The sequence below is a fragment of the Engystomops pustulosus genome, chromosome 9 (assembly GCF_040894005.1).
Source record: "Engystomops pustulosus chromosome 9, aEngPut4.maternal, whole genome shotgun sequence".
NCBI lineage: Eukaryota > Metazoa > Chordata > Amphibia > Anura > Leptodactylidae > Engystomops > Engystomops pustulosus.
In genome coordinates this window covers 6,340,862-6,362,787 of record NC_092419.1, presented here as the reverse complement: position 1 = coordinate 6,362,787, position 21,926 = coordinate 6,340,862, and the positions used below count along the sequence as shown (strand labels likewise).

The window sequence follows — 21,926 nt, the reverse complement described above, 5'->3', positions numbered from 1 at the left end:
TACATATATATATAGTATATACCACAGCACATATATATATTATACGGTATATCACAGCACATATATATAGTATATATCACAGTACATATATATATATAATATACACCATAGTACATATATATATATAGTATATATCACAGTACATATATATATATAGTATATATCACAGTACATATATATAGTATATACCACAGTACATATATATATAGTATATATCACAGTACATATATATAGTATATACCACAGCACATATATATAGTATATATCACAGCACAGAAATACAGTACAGTATATACATAATACAATAGGCGTCCATAGCGAGGCTGCATTGCTGTATATAGTGTATCTCCTGCCTGGGAGATAATGATGTTAATTGGTCGGGTTGCTAGGTGGCGGTGCTGCTTTTGTAAGAATGTGAGAAAACAGCTTTTCTCCACGGAGAGGCACAGAGTGACAGGGGGAGCGCAGAAAATGGAGGGAGGGGGAGAAGGCTGAATCCAGTGTGAGCTCCGCCGCTCGCTGCTAATAATACCAGCTCAATCAGGGCGAATGAGGACGTTTTTGGGGTCACATAGGACCCCGCACAAAAAAACAAACACATCGATGAGACACGACATGGCATCCTCCGCTCAGCATCCAGACGACGCAGGGATTGATGGCACCACGGAGACAATGAGAGATATAATCCAGGATCCGGAGGCAGAGGAGGACGGGACCAGGACAGGGGGCTCCTCCATCCTTTGGGGTGAATTTCAAGGGACACAACAAACGGAGGGGGACGATGGGAGCGAGTGGTACCACAGGGGTCCGCATAGATGTCGGCCCGATGGTAAGGAACAATCCTTGTTTATATTTATACCTTGTTACATTGTATACGTGTGTTCTATTGTCATTCTACATCGATACAAATATCAAAGCATCAACATAAATCACATGAAGTATTCAGTAATCTGGGATTAGTGGCCGTGACCCCGCAGGACACCCTATAATCCCCCTCCCCTCCCTATATACTGTGCATTGTGTATATACAGTAACAAAGCCTCCTCTGCACGGATAAGGACAGGATCCCCCATCATGGAATGGAGACCCCATGTTAATATTTTGTATCTGCTCTCTGGTTATTGTGATGTCTCTCATGTAAATATTACAATGTTGTTAGATGTAACCAAATATATTTAGGGACTACAATGCTTTAGCGTTTCGGCACCTTGGTCCACACAAAGGTGAACTTTGGTGTTATTTTCATAGGTTTCCTATAATATTATTTGGGAATCACCCCCATAGAGCCTAGAGGTAGGTGTCATGGAGTCATCGTCTGCCTGTGATTGTCCTGGCTCCCGATTTTATTTTTAGTTGTAAATCGTCTTTTTGTTTTCCATAAAGTCAATCGTACAAGTGAATGCACAAAGTTTTGTAGCAAACGTTATCAAAGGTAACACCCCCCCCCCCACACACACACACCCCCACCTTACCCGCTCACCAACATTCTCCATCCAGGGAGGGTCAAGAAGACCCTATACCCAATAGATAGAAGGCTAATCCCATGGAAATTGGGGATAAAATGGGGATGTTTTTTACTCCAGGCACCATGACTGTGGTAACACTCTTATTTTTGTTATCCATGGCCTCCTTCCTTCTAAAATCAACTTTTGTACCTATCCTAATGAACCAGAAGGGCTCTACCTGAGCCCCTCCGTGCTGTATTCACACGCTGTTACATTGTCGCACACCCCTGCTCCCTCAGCACTTCTCCCCTCCCTCTCCTGCTGTATTCTCATGACAGTAGAAGAAGTTTAAGCACACAGCGGTAGGTGCTGAGGGAGCAGGGGTGTGACAGTGTAACAGCTTGTGAAGACAGATAATGGTGGGGCTCAGGTAGAGCCCTTCATCGTCATTAGCATAATGTTAAATGTTGATTTTAGCGGTAAGGAGGCCATGGATAACAAATATAAGAAGATTACCACAGTCACGGTGCCTGGATCTATTAGTAAGTGCCCCTGGTTAATCATGATGGATTTTGGTGGTAGATTTCCTTTAAGAGGCTCCTTTTACCCTCTTTACCTGATAAATAGACTTTCACTCTGAAATCTCAGCTGAAAGCCCCTATCCTTTCCCACTGCTATGCAGTAAGTTACTGTGGTGTCAGATTGTGTAGAGGTATAGAAGAGGAGAAGAGTCACAGCAGCTAGCTCTCCACCCACCAGCTCAGAGGAAGTCACACATAGAGCACACGGAGCAGTAACACTGAAATATAGACATTCTTCATGCACACACTGTACACACCATGCATCCCCCACCTGCAGCCACCAAAGATCTGTAGATACATTGGGCCACAAGGTTTATACATACCTGCACACAAGCCATAGCCCACTCTGCCGGAGCAGCCGCAGCATCCGGATAAATATGGCAGATGCCGGAGGTCGGAGCAAAATCATACTGCATTCCCCAATGTAATGCTTTTAAAATAAAAGTAATTTTAATTTTTTTTTATCAATAAACAACATGCAAAGTGAATGGGCAGAAGAGAAATTGTAGCAGCTGAATATTTGTTGTGAGGCCACAGTTTCCTGTAAAACATCATCAATTCCTCTACGTAAAACCTTATACACAGTTTAAAGGACCTCGGATGGGAGGTTGTTCCAAAGATCTTGTAGACATAAGCCCAGCTATTCTGTGGATGGAGGCTTACCCCTACTTATGTCATCCCAAATGGACTGGATGATGCTGAGATTATGGTCTATGGAGGCCACATCATCACTTCCAGGACAGGGGATGCAATGTCCTTGCTACAATTCCTTCTTTTAAGTTAAATCTTAAACATCTACCTACAAAGAGATATCTCCTACAAAGTCATATGCAAATGCACAGAGACAAGTCACTTTTTGGTTGAGAATAGTCACTTTTAGAGGGTGAAGGTGGAGGATCAATTCAGATGCCTCTATTTTTGGGTCTACCCCAGCTAGAACCCATTCCCTAATGTTTGTTGGATCAGCTGTACCTTTTGCCGCAGTTGATAATAATTTATTTTACTATTTGCTCTGAAGCAGAGTTTGTCTGAGCAAGATCCAAAATCACACCCAGATTTGACCCACAAATATGTTCTAGTATTTTCTGTCCCCTTTATATTTTGGGTAAAAGTCTACTGTATAAAGCGTTCCTCACCTTTTAGGAAATTTTGTAGGAATCAGTAGTCCAGTTTGTGGACATGAGGCTTAACACTGGATTCCGGGGTCAGGAAGATTAGGAAATAAGGAGAGTGGGTGAAAAGACCAAAATATGTGCAGAAAAAAGATTTATATGTTACAGATATTGGGGATATTTATGGTGCACCACTGCATGATAGCTCCGCGACCCGCCCGATGCAGCCGGATACATAAAGAGGCCGTGCCCCCCTTCTAGCCCCTCCATGCCCCCCTTCTAGCCCCTCCATGCCCCCCTTCTAGACCCTCCATGCCCCCCTTCTCTCCCCTCCATTCCCCCCTTCTCGCCCCTCCATGCCCCCCTTCTAGACCCTCCATGCCCCCCTTCTAGACCCTCCATGCCACCCTTCTCGCCCCTCCATGCCCCCCTTCTAGCCCCTCCATGCCCCCCTTCTAGACCCTCCATGCCCCCCTTCTCGCCCCTCCATGCCCCCCTTCTAGCCCCTCCATGCCTCCCTTCTAGACCCTCCATGCCCCCCTTCTAGACCCTCCATGCCCCCCTTCTCGCCCCTCCATGCCCCCCTTCTCGCCCCTCCATGCCCCTCTTCTAGCCCCTCCATGCCCCCCCTTCTAGACCCTCCATGCCCCCCTTCTCGCCCCTCCATGCCCCTCTTCTAGCCCCTACATGCCCCCCTTCTCACCCCTCCATGCCCCTCTTCTAGACCCTCCATGCCCCCCTTCTAGACCCTCCATGCCCCCCTTCTCACCCCTCCATGCCCCCTTCTTGCCCCTCCATGCCCCCCTTCTAGCCCCTCCATGCCTCCCTTCTCGCTCCTCCATGCCCCCCTTCTAGCCCCTCCATGCCCCCCTTCTCGCTCCTCCATGCCCCCCTTCTAGCCCCTCCATGCCCCCCTTCTCGCTCCTCCATGCCCCCCTTCTCGCCCCTCCATGCCCCCCTTCTAGCCCATCCATGCCCCCCTTCTAGAGTCTCCATGCCCACCTTCTAGCCCCTCCATGCCCACCTTCTCGCCCCTACATGCCCCCTCTTGGCCTGGACGTGGTGTAAAGGGGTAAATAATTCCAAGTGCTAGCAATAGGAATTTGTGATTAGTTCAGGGCTTCTACGGCAGTGTGCTGGCACAGAATTACTCCAATTCGCTCCATTGTGATGTTTGGGATCCCGCTCCACTGGCCGTATTTGCAGCTGCTGATGCACCCCACACCTGTGTCTAGGAGTATGGATCCCACCATAATACTGATCTCACACCACTCACCTCCAATATGTGATTGTTTTTCATTAACACTCCCTGAAAACATGGGTTCTGGGAGGCACAGGCTACGCTACGGCACAACACTCCTGAAAAGTCCCTTTTACTCCCCCCTGTCAGCATAGTAGTTCTACCACCAACTCTTTTTAGATATAAGCCCGTTCCATAACGGGATTACATCGGGCCAGTATTAAACCCAGGTAGCGTAAATATAACCGAGACACGGATGTGGAAATATGTGGATTGAGATAAAAAAAAGAACAACCCAAGTTAAATGTATATATTTGCCTTATAGAACACCTCCCACCAGATCGAGGATAAAAATAATAATTCCTTTATGTATATAGCGCACACAGATTCCGCAGCGCTGCACAGAACTTGCCAAATCGGTCCCGGTCCCCCATGAGGCTCACAATCTAATCAACCTACCAGTATGTTTTGGAGTGTGGGAGGAAACTGGAGGACCCCCACACAAACACGGAGAGAACATACAAACTCTTTGCAGATGTTGACCCTGGGACTTGAACCCAGGACCCCAGCGCTGCAACACTGTAATTCTAACCGCTGAGCCACCGTGCTGCCCTATTAAAGACTAACTTCTCAATGGGAGGTCATTGTGTTATGGTTTCGATGTCATCAGAGCCTTTTGGATCTCCAGGGTCTTTTGAGACCGAACTTACTTTGACAGAACTTTTGAGAGTTCTGTACAGCTCCTCAATACGAGGCCTCCAGAATAGTTTGAGACCCAGGTGAGCGTTCGCCCCACTGCCCCAATCCCAGCAATAGATATCTGGCTTGGATGGTCCATGGATTGTATATGAAGTTATTGTCTATATATCCTTTTGTAGTTCTGGGGGGGATTCTTTGAGCATTCTCATGGGCACCAAGTCTGGGCTCACTTACCCCACTGAGTTAATTACTGTATCCGGGTGTATTTAGGATAATGCTGGGGGTGGTAGTTGTGACTAATGTACAAGAAAGGATCGAGCATGTGCCCCCACCCTTGCTGTATACTTCTATATCTTCATCACACGTATATTACAGGATTTCTTGTGTGATTTATGCAGAATGCTAAATTAGTGACCACTAAAACTCCCATTATTGACAGCACTGAGGGTCAGGACAAGAATGGGAGACGCCTTGGAATAACTTTTTTCTCCATTATTAGACACCTGGGTGGCCTTCCAAGATGCAGAAGACGAGAATTCCCAAACAGATGAGGAGGAGAAGACAACACAGCACGATGGACGCTGGTGGCGTGAAGACAGCACAACGCTGTGTACGAGAGAGCATTCTGGAGACAAAGTGAGTCCGGAAAAGTATAAACATTAATAAAGGTTTGACATATTGTAGCAGCTTGGACCCTACAGACCCCTGACGGGCAGGAATTTATATTAAAAGTTGAATGACCCCCAATGTGTGACTTTGATGATCATAAGCAATAAGAAAGGCCATAGCAGTCTATGGTCTAGGTCAGTGGTGGCAAATAATAATTCTTTATTTATATAGCGCACACAGATTCCGCAGCGCTGCACAGAGTTTGCCAAATCGATCCCTGTCCCCATGGGGCTCACAATCTATTCAACTTACCAGTATGTAGTAGGCGTGGGAGGAAACCGGAGGAAACCCACACAAACACAGAGAGAACATTCAAACTCTTTGCAGATGTTGACCCTGGGATTTGAAGCCAGGACCCCAGCGCTGCAAGGGTGTATTGCTAACCACTGAGCCACTGTGCTGCCCAAATCTATGGCACTCAAGCTGCACAGAGTTTGTCAGACATTGTCTGCAGTCTCAGAAAACCTAGGACATGCCGCACTCGGTGTAGTTTTAAAGCAGCACAACCTGTACTGTCTGGGACTGTGGGAGGAGTGAGAAAGTCAGATCTGGATTAACACTGGAGCTCCTGCACTGGACCCCACATTTCTTCTTGTTCAGGGGGGCCCTGGGCGAAGCGACAATTCTCATTCATCTTTCTGCTGTATTTGTGTCCTCAGGATGCCAATACGATTGAAAGCTCTGACAAGGCAGGGAGCAAGAAGTTCCTTTTAGTTGGCACTTTCCGAAAAATAAGTGGTTTTGGTTGTAGTTTGGGCACTCGGTCTCTAAAAGGTTCACCATGACTGGTCTAGGTGATGTGCCATGGACTATATGTCATACCTACAGTAACCCTTTATGCTTAGTGTCGCTCCTGCAGCTGCTCTACTTTCCCCAGTCCTTCCCTGACCTTTCCTGTTCATTCTTCTGAGCTGATTTATGACCAAATCAAAGTTCATCTTAACTTAACAAAGATCAACCTAGAACACTTACCACATTCCCCGGAGTTAAGTAAACGTTCGGCCATTGCACAATGTGGGCAGCTGTAATGGGCTCTCACGTTCAGCTGATATCAGCAGTGTCAGGGAATTACATGTCGTGTCATATACAGAATATATCGAATCTCTTCTGCTCGGTCATAATACAATTCATTTATAGAGATTCATCAGATGATCCGGGCCAGATATTATCTAGATGGGCTCCTTGTCCTTTGCAGGACATGAAGGACAACTGGCAATTATTCCCTGGTTTTTCCACTACAATGTTCTCCAGGTACAGCACGTAATAATTTCGTTTCGCTGAATGAGCTGCACTTGATTTATGGGGTTCATTTCCTATAATGGGGTAGTAGACTGCGTGCAGGAGGCAGGACAGTAAGAAACCAGACATATCAGGCTAATATGGACATTGGGGGCAGGAAAGGCTACGGATAGATGATGAATCGCCATTGTGGTGGCCATTGGCGTGTAGCTGGATGGGTAATGTATAAGTAGCAGGTAGTTACTAGGAGCAGAAAGCACAATGGGGCTCATTTACTAAGGGTCCGTCGGACACATTTCCGTCAGGTTTCCCGAATTTTTCAGTTTTGCGCTGAATTGCCCCGGGTTTTTGGCGCACTTGGTCGGATTGTGGCACATCGCCGCCGGCTTGCATGCGACACAAATCGTGGGGGCATGGACGTCAGACAACCCGAATGATTCGGACAAACCACAGAATTTAAAAACCAAATTGTGTCGCAAGATCAGCACTTACATGCACCAGGAAGAAGAAGGTGAACTCCGGGGACCTGAGCGGGGGAAGCAACACATGTAGGAAATTGGACGCACGATCTTAGTGAATTGCAGCAGCTCCAAATCCTCGTCGGACATTCTGGATCGGCGACGTCAACGGGACGGATAAGTAAATGTGCCCCAATGTTGCTGACCGTGCGGCTTCCGCTGTCTGGTAGACTCCAAGGTCATCCATGGAGCCCAGAAATATTGCTGAACGCTGGAATAATAAGGATAACAAGGAGACTGGGAGCCTGGAAGCAGCTGTTATGTACTGGGATGATTTATGGAGCTGAATTCTTAATGTTGGCTTTGCGGCTCCATTGTGCTAACGTTACTATATGGCATCAAACCGACAGAATGGGTACAAGTAGATACAAAATTCTAATGTGCCAGTAACTTTGTTGCACATTAGCTCCCATTGGAGACCAAGGGGCACATTTACTAAGAACAGTGCAAACTGCAGGAAATCTGGTGCCCATTCATCATGAATCTGGCGCCCCTTGCACTGCCCCCAAAGAGGGCACCAACATTTTTTTGGTGCACCTTTAACATGCGGCGTGCAACACATTTCTGTAGGATTTTGCATGTTAAATCTGGTGCACGGTCGGACTGAGCACCGGATGCCCCCTTCGGTTCGGTAAATTGGAGGCCCACATTGGTATCATGAGGCCTGTCGCTATGTGTTACTGCCTATGGCTAGGACAGCCGGTTTACGTTGATGGGTTCCCTTTAAACATTTCTAATTGGTCCTTATCATTTCATTTTATCAATAAGGATATAATTTGGTAAACTCTTCATACTTGGCCAAAACCGGTCAAATTATGTGCAGTTACATAAATGTAAAGAATATCTGACAACAGCGCCACTAGTGGCTACAGGACATTTGGGGTATTGCAACTCCATACCAGCTGCAATCCCACATATTCCACTATGAGAGAATGTTGTATAATATCCTACAACTCCTTGCAGAGACGGACGTTTAGGAGATTCATCTAATGATATTTCCCGTCTCTGCTTCATTCTTCAGATTAATCTGGGTCACATATTTGAAAGCTGCTTCCCTCCGGTGTCACATCCACTTGTAGAAGAAGAAATTCTCCCACTGGAATCTTTATTACATGATGAAGAACCACAAACATGGAGAAGGTAAGGTCCATGTATCTGGAGAGGAGGGTCCTGGTTATATAGGGCTACCCCCCCCCCCCATGGGTGCCCACAGTATATAATGGGTGCTCTTTGGAGTCCGTGCTGATGACGAGCACCCGGATCTTGGGCTCCTTATGATTTTTCTATGATATAACTCTGCATTATTATGTCCTATGATCCCAGATCCACAGATTATCTACAGAGAGTCACATCCCGACACACGAGAGATCCGGATCTTCTATGTAAATGGGAAGGATCCCACCTACACAGCAACTACCTCTCGTCTCTCCAAATCAACCCCAACCAGAAGGTAAGATGAAGGTTATCTCCTGTAACCTTTCTACGTTACTGTGGAAATATTCTTAAATTTGTTATCCATGGCCTCCTTCCTTCTAAAATCAACTTTTAGAATTATGCTAATGAGCTGGGCTTATGTCTCCACACTTTGGCTTAACAGGCAAACTTCTCCCTCCTACTGTGTGAGATTATATCAGACAGAGGGAGGAGGAAGTTCCGAGGGAGCAGGGGGGGAGACAGTGTAACAGCCTGTAAAGCTGCAGCACAGAGGACCAATGGTAATGCCCACAGGACCTTTCTGCCTCATTAGCATAATTTTAAAAGTTGATCTTAGAAGGAAGGAGGCCATGGATAATAAATATAAGGAGCCTAAATCTATCAGTAAGTGGCCCTGGTTTATCATGATGGATTTTAATGGTAGTTTTTCTTTAAAGGACATGTGCCATAAGAATTTCGGATGGTAGACTGTCCAAACTTACTTGGCCAATGCATTTTATAGTATCAGGAACAGGTATTTAACTTCTGGAACTGCAGGATGCGTCTAAAAAAGAACTTATAAAAATAAGCTAATGAGCAGGGGGTGACACTGGTGACACAGGCTATTGGCTCCGAAGACTAATTAAATATGGACGCCCCCATTCTGCGCCTAGTCCCACCCCCTTATCCGCTGGTGACGTCATCGGCTGTGTGCGGATCAATGGATGGGCGTAACAGTGGGCTGGACCAGGCTCCACTTCAGAATGGGGGCGTCACCAGAGCACCTCCGGCTCATTAGCATATATTTACAAGTTCAGTTTTTTTCTGCTCTTCTAGAAGTTACAAATGTGACAAAAGGTAGAAAACAGAGATTGTACAGAGATGACTATACATATAGTTACAGCAGCTGTACAGGTAGTTGCACCAGTTTAGGATCGGTGCCCCATATGCTAATGAAATTTATAGAACCTATATTACCCCTACAAAATAGGGGAGGAGCTATAAGGCAAAAACAGATTCCAAAAATTAGTAAAAGTAACAAAGTTTATTATGTATAAGGTAAAAACACATAACCATAAATAGACAATTAAAAGGAATAGTATAACAGGGTTACAAGGTGAATATACAACAGAAAAAGAAAGCAGTCATACCCGGACATAGCAAATTGCACAGAGGTTAAGCCAATTTAGATGGGCTGGTATATAGAGATTGTGAACCTATACAAGGCATAGAAAAATGCACTCAGGTAATGGCATAGCAGGAGCTCATGCCTGGTAGGAGCCACTTTAAGGCATGTAAATACCAGTCCTTACCGTCCTTGATGAGTAAGTGTGCCAGAGGTCCGGGGATGACTGCTGCCCCAACGCACGTTTCGGCTCCTATTGAGCCTTCGTCTGGGGGTGGCGTCTTCCCGGTACCAGGTCACATTTAAAGAGGAGTTTGACCAATGGGATCGTCTTGCTCGTGATATCGCGAGAATCCGAGTCACATGATCGCGATGTCTTCGCGCATGCGCGGTTAGATAGTGTTTTGCCAAAGTAGCCTGTCTTCGCGCATGCGCAGTTTGCCATACCCGTCGATCGCACATCCCGAAAAAAGCTTGAACGTTCAAAACGATCTTAGGTAAGTTACTGGGATGTTTGAACCTGCCTGAATGTTGTATTTTAAAGTGACAAGTGCTTACAATCACATAATCTGTTGGTACACATTTTGATATACCTAAAACAAAGTGTCAGTGTTACGAAATTACATATTATTTACAATGTGTTACCATTGATCAACTGGGACATCATTGTCATATTGACAAACATTAATGTGGATTATTCTTTCAGTCACATTTCATTGCTAAGATAAGAATTTTTTCTATTTACACTATATTTACAGTAAAATTGATATTAATTCAGCATATTCATTAAACAAAATAGTTTATTGTGATACCCCATGGATGTGAGTGCTCAGTGACAACTAAGAAGGGAAAGTGAGGGGAGGTGAGGGGAGTGAAGTGCAGTGAGAATTGTGAATGGGAGTGCAGAGGACATTTATGTAGAAATTAGTGCTAACAGATAGTATACATTTTTATTATTATACAACATACCAAGACTAGCGATGGATGATTTTTATAATACTAATATTATTTTTATAATAATAATTCGATATTACTGGTTACCATTACGATTTGTCCATCAAGGTATAATCTCAGATCGTGCCAAAGTTGGCAACGAAGTTCTTTGGTCACACGAGTATAAACTCATCTACTCCTCAGAAACAGATGTGCCGGGAAAGTATAACAAATGTCTGTCTCTTGACATATAGAAATCTGAGAGATTTTTTTGGAAAGAAAAAGAAGAAAATTCATTACACAAATAAAATGTCAAAGATTAAAATTGAGTCCTACAATGGTGGACGCCAGACATGCTATGGGAGCGCGATGCAGAAACTTATGGAGCTAAAGATAAGGTTGGTGTTGGTGAATCATTGGAGGAAAGGGGCGAAGCTAATAGTTTCGTTCAAACCTTTGGGATAAATTGTCTCCAGGGTCCAGATCCACCTCGTTTCACATTGGGCCAGTTTCTTTTTAATTGAGCCGCCTCTAATCCCAGATATAATTTTATCTATCCCTCGGACTTTTAATAGTCCTGGGTTGGAGTCATGTCTCAACTTAAAATGGGCGGCTACTGGTTTGCCTTCGGGGTCGAAATGTGGATCGGACGTGGCTCTAATGTCCCTCATATGCTCTCTTATCCGGATTTTTAGTGCCCTCGTCGTCAAACCTATGTAGATAAGATTGCATGGACACGTCGCGTAGTACACCACTCCTTTTGAATTACATCACCTGCTGAATTGGTGAAGGTAGTGGCGCATTCCATATTGGGGCTTACATCCCCATGGTGGAGGTTTCGCCCCGAAAATCGTCTGCGTTTTTCCCGAGTCATAGTGACTCCTTACTAGATGGTCTCGTAAGTTTTTGGATCTCCGAGCTGTCACAGCGGGGTAAGGTGTGATATATTTTGATAAGGTAGGGTCACATTTCAAAATTGGCCAGTATTTCTGCAATATTTCTCGCATTTGTGGCCACTGTGAATGATACGTGGTGATATATCTTACCTGTTCAGATGTTGTTTCTTTCCTTTTCGGTACTAATAGGTCTTGGCGTTCTGTTCTTTTCGCTCTCCAATATGCTTTTGATCATTCGGTTGCTATACCCTCGTTGCTGAAATCGTGACCATAAGTCCTTCGCATGTTTCTCAAAATCTTTGTTTGTCGAACAATTTCTTCTAATGCGCAGGAACTGGCCAGTCGGGATGGCTGGAATGGTTTGCTTTGGGTGCGAAGAGGTAGCGTGGAGAAGTGCATTTACTGAGGTCTGTTTCCTGTAGACTTCTGTTTGTAGATAGCCATCGGGGTCCCTTCTTATGATCACATCTAAAAAAGGGATACTGATCTTATCAGCGCTATACGTCAGTTTAATGTTATACGGATTAACATTCAATCGTTCAAAGAAGGTCTGTAACTCCGTCGTGTTGCCCCTCCATATGATCAGGATATCGTCGATGTACCGAGCCCAAAAGAGGACCCGGTCCATCGCGACATCCCGATCATCCCCCAATAGGTCCCTCTCCCACAGCCCCAGGAACAAATTGGTGTATGAGGGCGCACAAGACGCCCCCATCGCCGTGCCCTGGAGCTGCAGGAAAAAGGACCCATTGAACACGAAGAAATTATGGGATAGTACAAATTCCAACAACTTCAGTAGAAAAGTCGAGAATTGTGGTGTCAAATTCTCCATTGCAAGGAAATATTGAACGGCTCTAAGGCCGTCTGGGTGCCTGATGCTGGTATACAGTGACTCTACGTCACACGTAACCAGCAGTGTGTCTTCTTCCACATGGATCCCATCTATTTTACGTAGGAGATCCATGGTGTCCCGTGTGTATGATGGTAGGTTGGATACCATTTGTTTCAGGTAGTGGTCTACAAACCTACTCACCTTTTCGGTCAGGCTTCCTCTCCCCGATATAATAGGTCTTCCTGGCGGTGTCTTTGCATGTTTATGAATTTTGGGCAGTAAGTATAAGGTTGGAACCACTGGATCATCTGTCTTCAGGCTATCATAGATCTCACTGTTGATTATCTTGTCCTTGTGTGCCTGTAGGAGTATATTATTCAGTTCACTTGTAAATTTTGACATAGGATTGAACGTTAAACGTTTATAGCACTGGTTGTTATTCAGTTGTCTGTAGGCCTCAGCCTCATACATTTCCTGCGGCCAAACCACAATATTACCACCTTTATCCGATTGTTTGATAACAATGGATTTATCTTTTTTTAGGCTATTAATACAGTGTCTTTGGATGTTAGTTAAGTTGTCATTACTCACCTGTTGATCTAATCTTGTGAATTCATATGTCACTGTTTTAATAAATTGGTCAACCGCTGGACAAATCTTCAGGCTTGGAAATTTTTTTGATCTTTTTCTTATGCAATGTGGGACACTGATGTCCGCATTATGTTCTCTTTGTAATTCCTCCAAAATCTTAACCGCTTCAACCTCTGTTTCCGTGTTAAAGATATCTCTCGGGTCTTGCGTATCAAAAATGTTTTTAAACACCAAGGACCTCCCAAACAGATGGAGGTCTTTTACTGCGGAGAAAACATCGAAATTATTACTCGGAGAAAAGGTTAGTCCCCTTTCTAGTACTTCTAGTTCATTGGGGGTTAAGACACGTTTCGATAGGTTAATTACCTTAAGTTGGTTGTCGTTGACAACACTGCGGGTTTCCGGGCGTCGTTTATTGATGTTCTGAGGTTGACCGTATTTACGTTTTGTTCCTTGATTATTTTGTCCTCTCGAGTTGTCACTCTGGTCATTGCTCGAGTTTATCGATGACATGGACGAAGATCGACTAATTGTACGGTCGGTTCTTACGTGTCTTCTATGGCGTGCAGAACGTCCCCAATGATAGACTCTTTTTTGGAAAAAAGTCATTCTGGTCACGAGAGAATTTCTTTGTTTTTTTATCACAGATTTCTTTTTCCCACTTTTCAAAATTGGTCTCTAATGACTGTTCGAAGGTGTTAACTTCTTCTTGAGTCAGTAGGGAATTTAAAGTTAAGCAGGTGGACTCAATCTCCTTATTGATATTTTCTAGGGTAATTTTGTTGTTTTCAATCAAAAGACGCATAAATTTATCAGAACATTCTGAACATGATGCTTCCCATTTCGATATAAATGACTCATTATCGATTTGAAAAGATGGGAAGACTTGTACACGTAATCCTCTCGGGATTAATTTTAGCTCTACATATTTCTCCAAAAATGCACCATTCCACCAGATTTTCATTCTTTTGTGTAGTAGGTTTTTTAAGGCCCCCTGCATCGCGCTCACATTTGCATGCTCTGCCGCATGTCCACCAGACCCTGTGTCTTTAAAGACGTGATTCAATTTGGTTCGCCAAGTTTGTTCTCTTGACATGAAATTCATGGTGATTTACCGTTTTCTTAATTCTGTGAAAACCACAGTAGAAAAATCATTCACAGTGGCCACAAATGCGAGAAATATTGCAGAAATACTGGCCAATTTTGAAATGTGACCCTACCTTATCAAAATATATCACACCTTACCCCGCTGTGACAGCTCGGAGATCCAAAAACTTACGAGACCATCTAGTAAGGAGTCACTATGACTCGGGAAAAACGCAGACGATTTTCGGGGCGAAACCTCCACCATGGGGATGTAAGCCCCAATATGGAATGCGCCACTACCTTCACCAATTCAGCAGGTGATAAGGAATTTAAAATTACCCACACAATTACATGTAATACAAAAGGAGTGGTGTACTACGCGACGTGTCCATGCAATCTTATCTACATAGGTTTGACGACGAGGGCACTAAAAATCCGGATAAGAGAGCATATGAGGGACATTAGAGCCATGTCCGATCCACATTTCGACCCCGAAGGCAAACCAGTAGCCGCCCATTTTAAGTTGAGACATGACTCCAACCCAGGACTATTAAAAGTCCGAGGGATAGATAAAATTATATCTGGGATTAGAGGCGGCTCAATTAAAAAGAAACTGGCCCAATGTGAAACGAGGTGGATCTGGACCCTGGAGACAATTTATCCCAAAGGTTTGAACGAAACTATTAGCTTCGCCCCTTTCCTCCAATGATTCACCAACACCAACCTTATCTTTAGCTCCATAAGTTTCTGCATCGCGCTCCCATAGCATGTCTGGCGTCCACCATTGTAGGACTCAATTTTAATCTTTGACATTTTATTTGTGTAATGAATTTTCTTCTTTTTCTTTCCAAATAAATCTCTCAGATTTCTATATGTCAAGAGACAGACATTTGTTATACTTTCCCGGCACATCTGTTTCTGAGGAGTAGATGAGTTTATACTCGTGTGACCAAAGAACTTCGTTGCCAACTTTGGCACGATCTGAGATTATACCTTGATGGACAAATCGTAATGGTAACCAGTAATATCGAACATGATGAGAGAACTGTATTTATTAATAGTATTATAAAAATCATCCATCGCTAGTCTTGGTATGTTGTATAATAATAAAAATGTATACTATCTGTTAGCACTAATTTCTACATAAATGTCCTCTGCACTCCCATTCACAATTCTCACTGCACTTCACTCCCCTCACCTCCCCTCACTTTCCCTTCTTAGTTGTCACTGAGCACTCACATCCATGGGGTATCACAATAAACTATTTTGTTTAATGAATATGCTGAATTAATATCAATTTTACTGTAAATATAGTGTAAATAGAAAAAATTCTTATCTTAGCAATGAAATGTGACTGAAAGAATAATCCACATTAATGTTTGTCAATATGACAATGATGTCCCAGTTGATCAATGGTAACACATTGTAAATAATATGTAATTTCGTAACACTGACACTTTGTTTTAGGTATATCAAAATGTGTACCAACAGATTATGTGATTGTAAGCACTTGTCACTTTAAAATACAACATTCAGGCAGGTTCAAACATCCCAGTAACTTACCTAAGATCGTTTTGAACGTTCAAGCTTTTTTCGGGATGTGCGATCGACGGGTATGGCAAACTGCGCATGCGCGAAGACAGGCTACTTTGGCAAAACACTATCTAACCGCGCATGCGCGAAGACATCGCGATCATGTGACTCGGATTCTCGCGATATCACGAGCAAGACGATCCCATTGGTCAAACTCCTCTTTAAATGTGACCTGGTACCGGGAAGACGCCACCCCCAGACGAAGGCTCAATAGGAGCCGAAACGTGCGTTGGGGCAGCAGTCATCCCCGGACCTCTGGCACACTTACTCATCAACACGGTAAGGACTGGTATTTACATGCCTTAAAGTGGCTCCTACCAGGCATGAGCTCCTGCTATGCCATTACCTGAGTGCATTTTTCTATGCCTTGTATAGGTTCACAATCTCTATATACCAGCCCATCTAAATTGGCTTAACCTCTGTGCAATTTGCTATGTCCGGGTATGACTGCTTTCTTTTTCTGTTGTATATTCACCTTGTAACCCTGTTATACTATTCCTTTTAATTGTCTATTTATGGTTATGTGTTTTTACCTTATACATAATAAACTTTGTTACTTTTACTAATTTTTGGAATCTGTTTTTGCCTCATAGCTCCTCCCCTATTTTGTAGGGGTAATATAGGTTCTAGAAGTTACAAATGTATCGGCCGGGTAGAATTGGTAAGTTTGGACAACCTACCATGAGAAATAGAAAAACCTGCAACAATGAGAAAAGTTCATCTGTTGCTCATGAAACCAATTTTTCGGCATCTATTAATGAAGTCATGGCTGGATGTTCAGGAGTCTCCCAGTGACGGATCTGCTCATGGATTCCCTGATAACCTCAGAGATGTAGTAATATATCTCCCTCCATGTGTCTCACTATCTACAATGTTCCTGATACTCAGAGTCTGCGGCTTCTCTCATCTCCTGTCAATGGAAAAAAAAATATGTGAAGAATAAAATGTGATAGTAAAAAGATGTTTGTCCCGTTGTGGATAATAGAGATTGAAATTTGGAAATATTATAAATACTTAAAGGGGTTGTCCACTTGCAGCTAATAATTGCTATTGTTTGGGTCATTAAAAGTTATACAATTTCCCAATATGCTTTATGCTGAGACACAGACCGTTATATAATGATAATCGGGGATGTGTCCTCACACTGCTGTGCCCTTAATGTGTGTCCTCACACTGCTGTGCCCTTAATGTGTGTCCTCACACTGCTGTGCCCTTAATGTGTGTCCTCACACTGCTGTGCCCTTAATGTGTGGCCTCACACTGCTGTGCCCTTAATGTGTGGCCTCACACTGCTGTGCCCTTAATTTGTGTCCTCACACTGCTGTGCCCGTAATGTGTATCATCACACTTCTGTGACCTTAAAGTGTATCCTCACACTGCTGTGCCTTTAATGTGTGTCCTCACACTGCTGTGCCCTTAGTGTGTGTCCTCACACTGCTGTGCCCTTAATGTGTATCATCACACTGCTGTGTCCTTAATTTGTGTCATCACACTGCTGTGCTCTTAATTTGTGTCCTAACACTGCTGTGCCCTTAATTTGTGTCCTCACACTGCTGTGCCCTTAATATGTGTCCTCACACTGCTGTGCCCTTAATGTGTGTCCTCACACTGCTGTGCCCTTAATTTGTGTCCTCACACTGCTGTGCCCTTAATTTGTGTCCTCACACTACTGTGCCCTTAATTTGTGTCCTCACACTACTGTGCCCTTAAAGTGTATCCTCACACTGCTGTGCCCTTAATTTGTGTCCTAAAACTGCTGTGCCCTTAATTTGTGTCCTCACACTGCTGTGCCCTTAATTTGTGTCCTCACACTGCTGTGCCCTTAATTTGTGTCCTCACACTGCTGTTCCCTTAATTTGTGTCCTCACACTACTGTGCCCTTAATTTGTGTCCTCACACTACTGTGCCCTTAAAGTGTATCCTCACACTGCTGTGCCCTTAATTTGTGTCCTAAAACTGCTGTGCCCTTAATTTGTGTCCTCACACTGCTGTGCCCTTAATTTGTGTCCTCACACTGCTGTGCCCTTAATTTGTGTCCTAACACTGCTGTTCCCTTAATTTGTGTCCTCACACTGCTGTGCCCTTAATGAGTGTCCTCACACTGCTGTGCCCTTAATTTGCGTCCTAACACTGCTGTGCCCTTAATGAGTGTCCTCACACTGCTTAATTCTCTGCATTTAAAGGGATTTTCCACTTTTAGTAACTAATCAAACAATTGAAATTGTTTGTACAACGAAAAGTTATACAATCTTTTGGCATTGAAATTACTCACAGTTTTCTTGATCTCTGCTGTCATTCTATAGGAAGCTTCATTGTTTACTTCCTGTGAATTAACACCAGTTCCTGGTCATGTGATGTCACACAGATGCACGCCTATTTATATCACTGGTCATGTGATGTCAAACAGGTGCACGGTTCGTTATATCCCTGGTCATGTGATGACAAACAGGTGCACGGCTCATTATATCACCGGTCTTGTGATGTCACACAGGTGCACAGCTCATTATATCCCTGGTCATGTGATGTCACACAGGTGCACGGCTCATTATATCACCGGTCTTGCGATGTCACACAGGTGCACAGCTCATTATATCCCTGGTCATGTGATGTCACACAGGTGCACGGCTTGTTATATCACCGGTCTTGCGATGTCACACAGGTGCACAGCTCATTATATCCCTGGTCATGTGATGTCACACAGGTGCGCGGCTCGTTATATCCCTGGTCATGTGATGTCACACAGCTGCAAAGCATGGATATCACAGAGAGTAATCAGAGTTGTGTGATATAACGAGCCCTGCACCTGTGTGACATCACATGACCAGGGACCGGTTTCTATCCATGGGTAATAAACAATGAAGCTTCCTTCAGAATGACAGCAAGCAGAGATCTAGAAAACCCTGAGGAATTGATACAGTAAGAATATTGTGAAACCTCTAACTTTTCATTGCACACACATGATCAATTATTTGCTGAAAGTGGACAATCCCTTTAATTCTTGTCTAGGAATTCAGTTTGTCCATGCAAAAGGAAGTTATGACATCATCAGCGGTGACATCACTTACTCCTTCACCGAAATTAATTTTGTTACATTTTGTTCCCTTGCGCAGGGTCCGCCTCACCGAACCAAGTTCTCTGCGTCTTCTCCAGCCCCCAAACAGAGGCCGCAGCCACACAAACTGAGCACAGGGTCACCAAGAGACCCAGAGCTCAAACTCATGAAGGTCAGAATCCACTTACAGACATGAGTAGATTGTGACATCACCAGGAATAGGAGCAGCTGTGTCCTTACTGTGTACTGAGCAGCTCTCTTTCCCCTCTTACAGCGGGAAGTCCCAGCAGCTAATGGTCTCTCTATGTAACTGGGGTCATCTCCAGTAACTTCAGTACAAGTTTATAGTCACTACAGAGATGTCATGTATTAGAGTCTCTAAGGGCCTATTACACCCTCATATTGTGTTTTATTAGGTATATAGTTTTTTACATAGAATGAAGTATAAAGTATATACTTTAGGAGGTCACCGCCGCATTGTATTGTTTTGATGCGTTAGGCTTGTGTTTATACAAAGTAGCCAATCTACTAGTGATGTGTCGTTCGTGAATGAGCCGGCACAAAGAGGCGGCTTTTGTTCGTGAGCGATATGAGCCGGCTCACTTAACCCCGCCCCTAACCGGCTTACCACGCCCCCTTTAACCTGATACAACCGGGTTAAAAGTGGAGTGATGTGGGGTGACTGACTGGCCTGCGGCTCCCTATTATTTATTTAATAGGGAGTCATTCAGCAGCCAGAAGAGACGGCTCTTCTTAGTGAGTGGAGCCGAATGAGCCGGATCACTAAGAAGAGACGGAATTCGCATCACTACTGCTCCACGCCCCCAGTAGCTGCTTTTTATCCGCCTCCCCGCGTCTCTTCATATTCTTACTGCATGTTTCTGGCAGTATCTGAGCTCTGAGCAAGCGCAGAAACACACCTGTCTCCCCTGAGCGCTGCGCATGCGCAGTAGCTCCGGTGCCGGAAACGCACCTGTCTATCCTGAGCGCTGCGCATGCGCAGTAGCTCCGGTGCCGGAAACGCACCTGTCTATCCTGAGCGTTGCGCATGCGCAGTAGCTCCAGTGCCGGAAACGCATTGCGCAGTAGCTCCGGTGCCGGAAACGCACCTGTCTATCCTGAGCGCTGCGCATGCGCAGTAGCTCCGGTGCCGGAAACGCACCTGTCTATCCTGAGTGCTGTGCATGCGCAGTAGCTCCGGTGCCGGAAACGCTTGCGCAGTAGAGCTTATGCCGGCAGTGCATGAGCAGGAAGCTATGAGCAGGCAAGTCTCCAGCACCGAAACAGGAGCTACTGCGCATGCGCAGAACTCGCTTTCTGCCAGAGACGTGCAGTACGAATATGAAGAGATGCAAGGAGTCGGGTATGAAGCAGCCACTGGGAGTGTAGAGTAGCCTTCACCCCCAGAGCTCCCTTAGGCTACTTCACGCCTACTTAGCCTTTGAAAATAATTTGCATAAAGATGGATTAAAGTTTATCCCAGAATTAGGCCAAAACAGGATGCAGCTGCTGCAGCAATGGGAAATCTGCATCAGGAACTACTTGCAAAAGTAGTTTCCCGATGGTAGATTTCCTTTAATATGACACCAAAGAATCTTCTAGATGCTATAGAACCTAAAAATAGGGGCGTCTGGGGAGAAACCCCCCTGTAGCCTCTAAACATGACTCATCTCAGGCAAAATATGACTCTTTTCTGTTCATTTTTACATGACTCTGTAAGAGAATTTTTTTTATAGGTAAATGGCCAAGATTTCACATAAAAGAGGAACATTTCATCCCCGGCCTCAGGGGGGGGGGGGGGGGGCTGCTAGTTAAGTGGGGTAAGTCCTCTAAGATCTAGAGATATAATTATGTCTCTTCCTCCCCCCTCTCTCCAGGTGGCCTCCGTGTCAGTCCACGTCACTGGCTTCAGTCCCTCCCATCACTTGCAGTCCCTTTTCCAGCACTGGTCCCAGCCCAGCGGGAAGACTAGACTGAAGGTCGCTTACGAATTTAACCGCAGTCTCCTGGTGTAGCGATTCCCCGGACTATTCACAGTTTTGGTAAATATTTGGCGGCAGCGATGAGAATTTTTATGTCACAGAAAAGTATATTTTCTACAATAAAAGCGAGTGATTCAGAGTGACTTACCCCCAGTATGAGATCAATGTGCGTCATGTTATATGGAAATTATAACTCCGCCTCCTCATGACGTGGAGAGGAACACGAAGCGGCTCATAGATTCGGATCTTAGTGGTAGGAGAAGCTACAAAACAAAAATCAGGTAAATCTGAACTTTGGATCAAAAAAATATAGTCCTGGTCCCAGAAGGTGGGGCAGCACGGTGGCTGAGTGGTTAGCATTACAGCCTTGCAGCTTGGTGGCTGAGTGGTTAGCATTACAGCCTTGCAGCACGGAGCCTCAGTGGTTAGAATTACAGCTGGATAGCACGGTGGCTCAATGGTTAGCATTACAGCCTTGCAGCATGGTGGTTCAGTGGTTAGCATTACAGCCTTGCAGCACGGTGGCTGAGTGGTTAGCACTACAGCCTTGCAGCACGGTGGCTGCGTGGTTAGCATTATAGCTTTGCAGCACGGTGGCTCAGTGGTTAGCACTACAGCCTTGCAGCATAGTGGCTCAGTGGTTAGAATTACAGCTGGATAGCACGGTGGCTCAATGGTTAGCATTACAGCCTTGCAGCATGGTGGTTCAGTGGTTAGCATTACAGCCTTGCAGCACGGTGGCTGAGTGGTTAGCACTACAGCCTTGCAGCACGGTGGCTGCGTGGTTAGCATTATAGCTTTGCAGCACGGTGGCTCAGTGGTTAGCACTACAGCCTTGCAGCATGGTGGCTGAGTGGTTAGCATTACAGCCTTGGTGCACGGTGGCTCAGTGGTTAGCACTACAGCCTTGCAGCACGGT

The 21,926-nt window shown here is 44.8% G+C and overlaps 1 protein-coding gene across 1 annotated transcript; it reads left to right on the top strand.

Moving 5' to 3' along the window:
* The first annotated feature begins 393 nt into the window (after positions 1–393).
* Positions 394–21,150, top strand: LOC140077098 (uncharacterized). The gene is made up of 6 exons (XM_072123988.1): positions 394–829; positions 5,577–5,713; positions 8,525–8,643; positions 8,827–8,953; positions 19,084–19,197; positions 20,903–21,150. The coding sequence occupies exons 1-6, from the start codon at positions 550–552 to the stop codon at positions 21,038–21,040; spliced, it is 915 nt and encodes a 304-aa protein (XP_071980089.1). The 5' UTR covers positions 394–549; the 3' UTR covers positions 21,041–21,150.
* Positions 21,151–21,926: the final 776 nt, after the last annotated feature.

Excerpts from the sequence above, each read along its gene's own strand:
- LOC140077098 (XM_072123988.1), top strand. The coding sequence starts at position 550 with ATGAGGACGTTTTTGGGGTCACATAGGACCCCGCACAAAAAAACAAAC. Across the intron at positions 830-5,576 it reads GCATAGATGTCGGCCCGATG|ACACCTGGGTGGCCTTCCAA; the intron begins GTAAGGAACAAT and ends CTCCATTATTAG. Across the intron at positions 19,198-20,902 it reads CAGAGCTCAAACTCATGAAG|GTGGCCTCCGTGTCAGTCCA; the intron begins GTCAGAATCCAC and ends CCCTCTCTCCAG.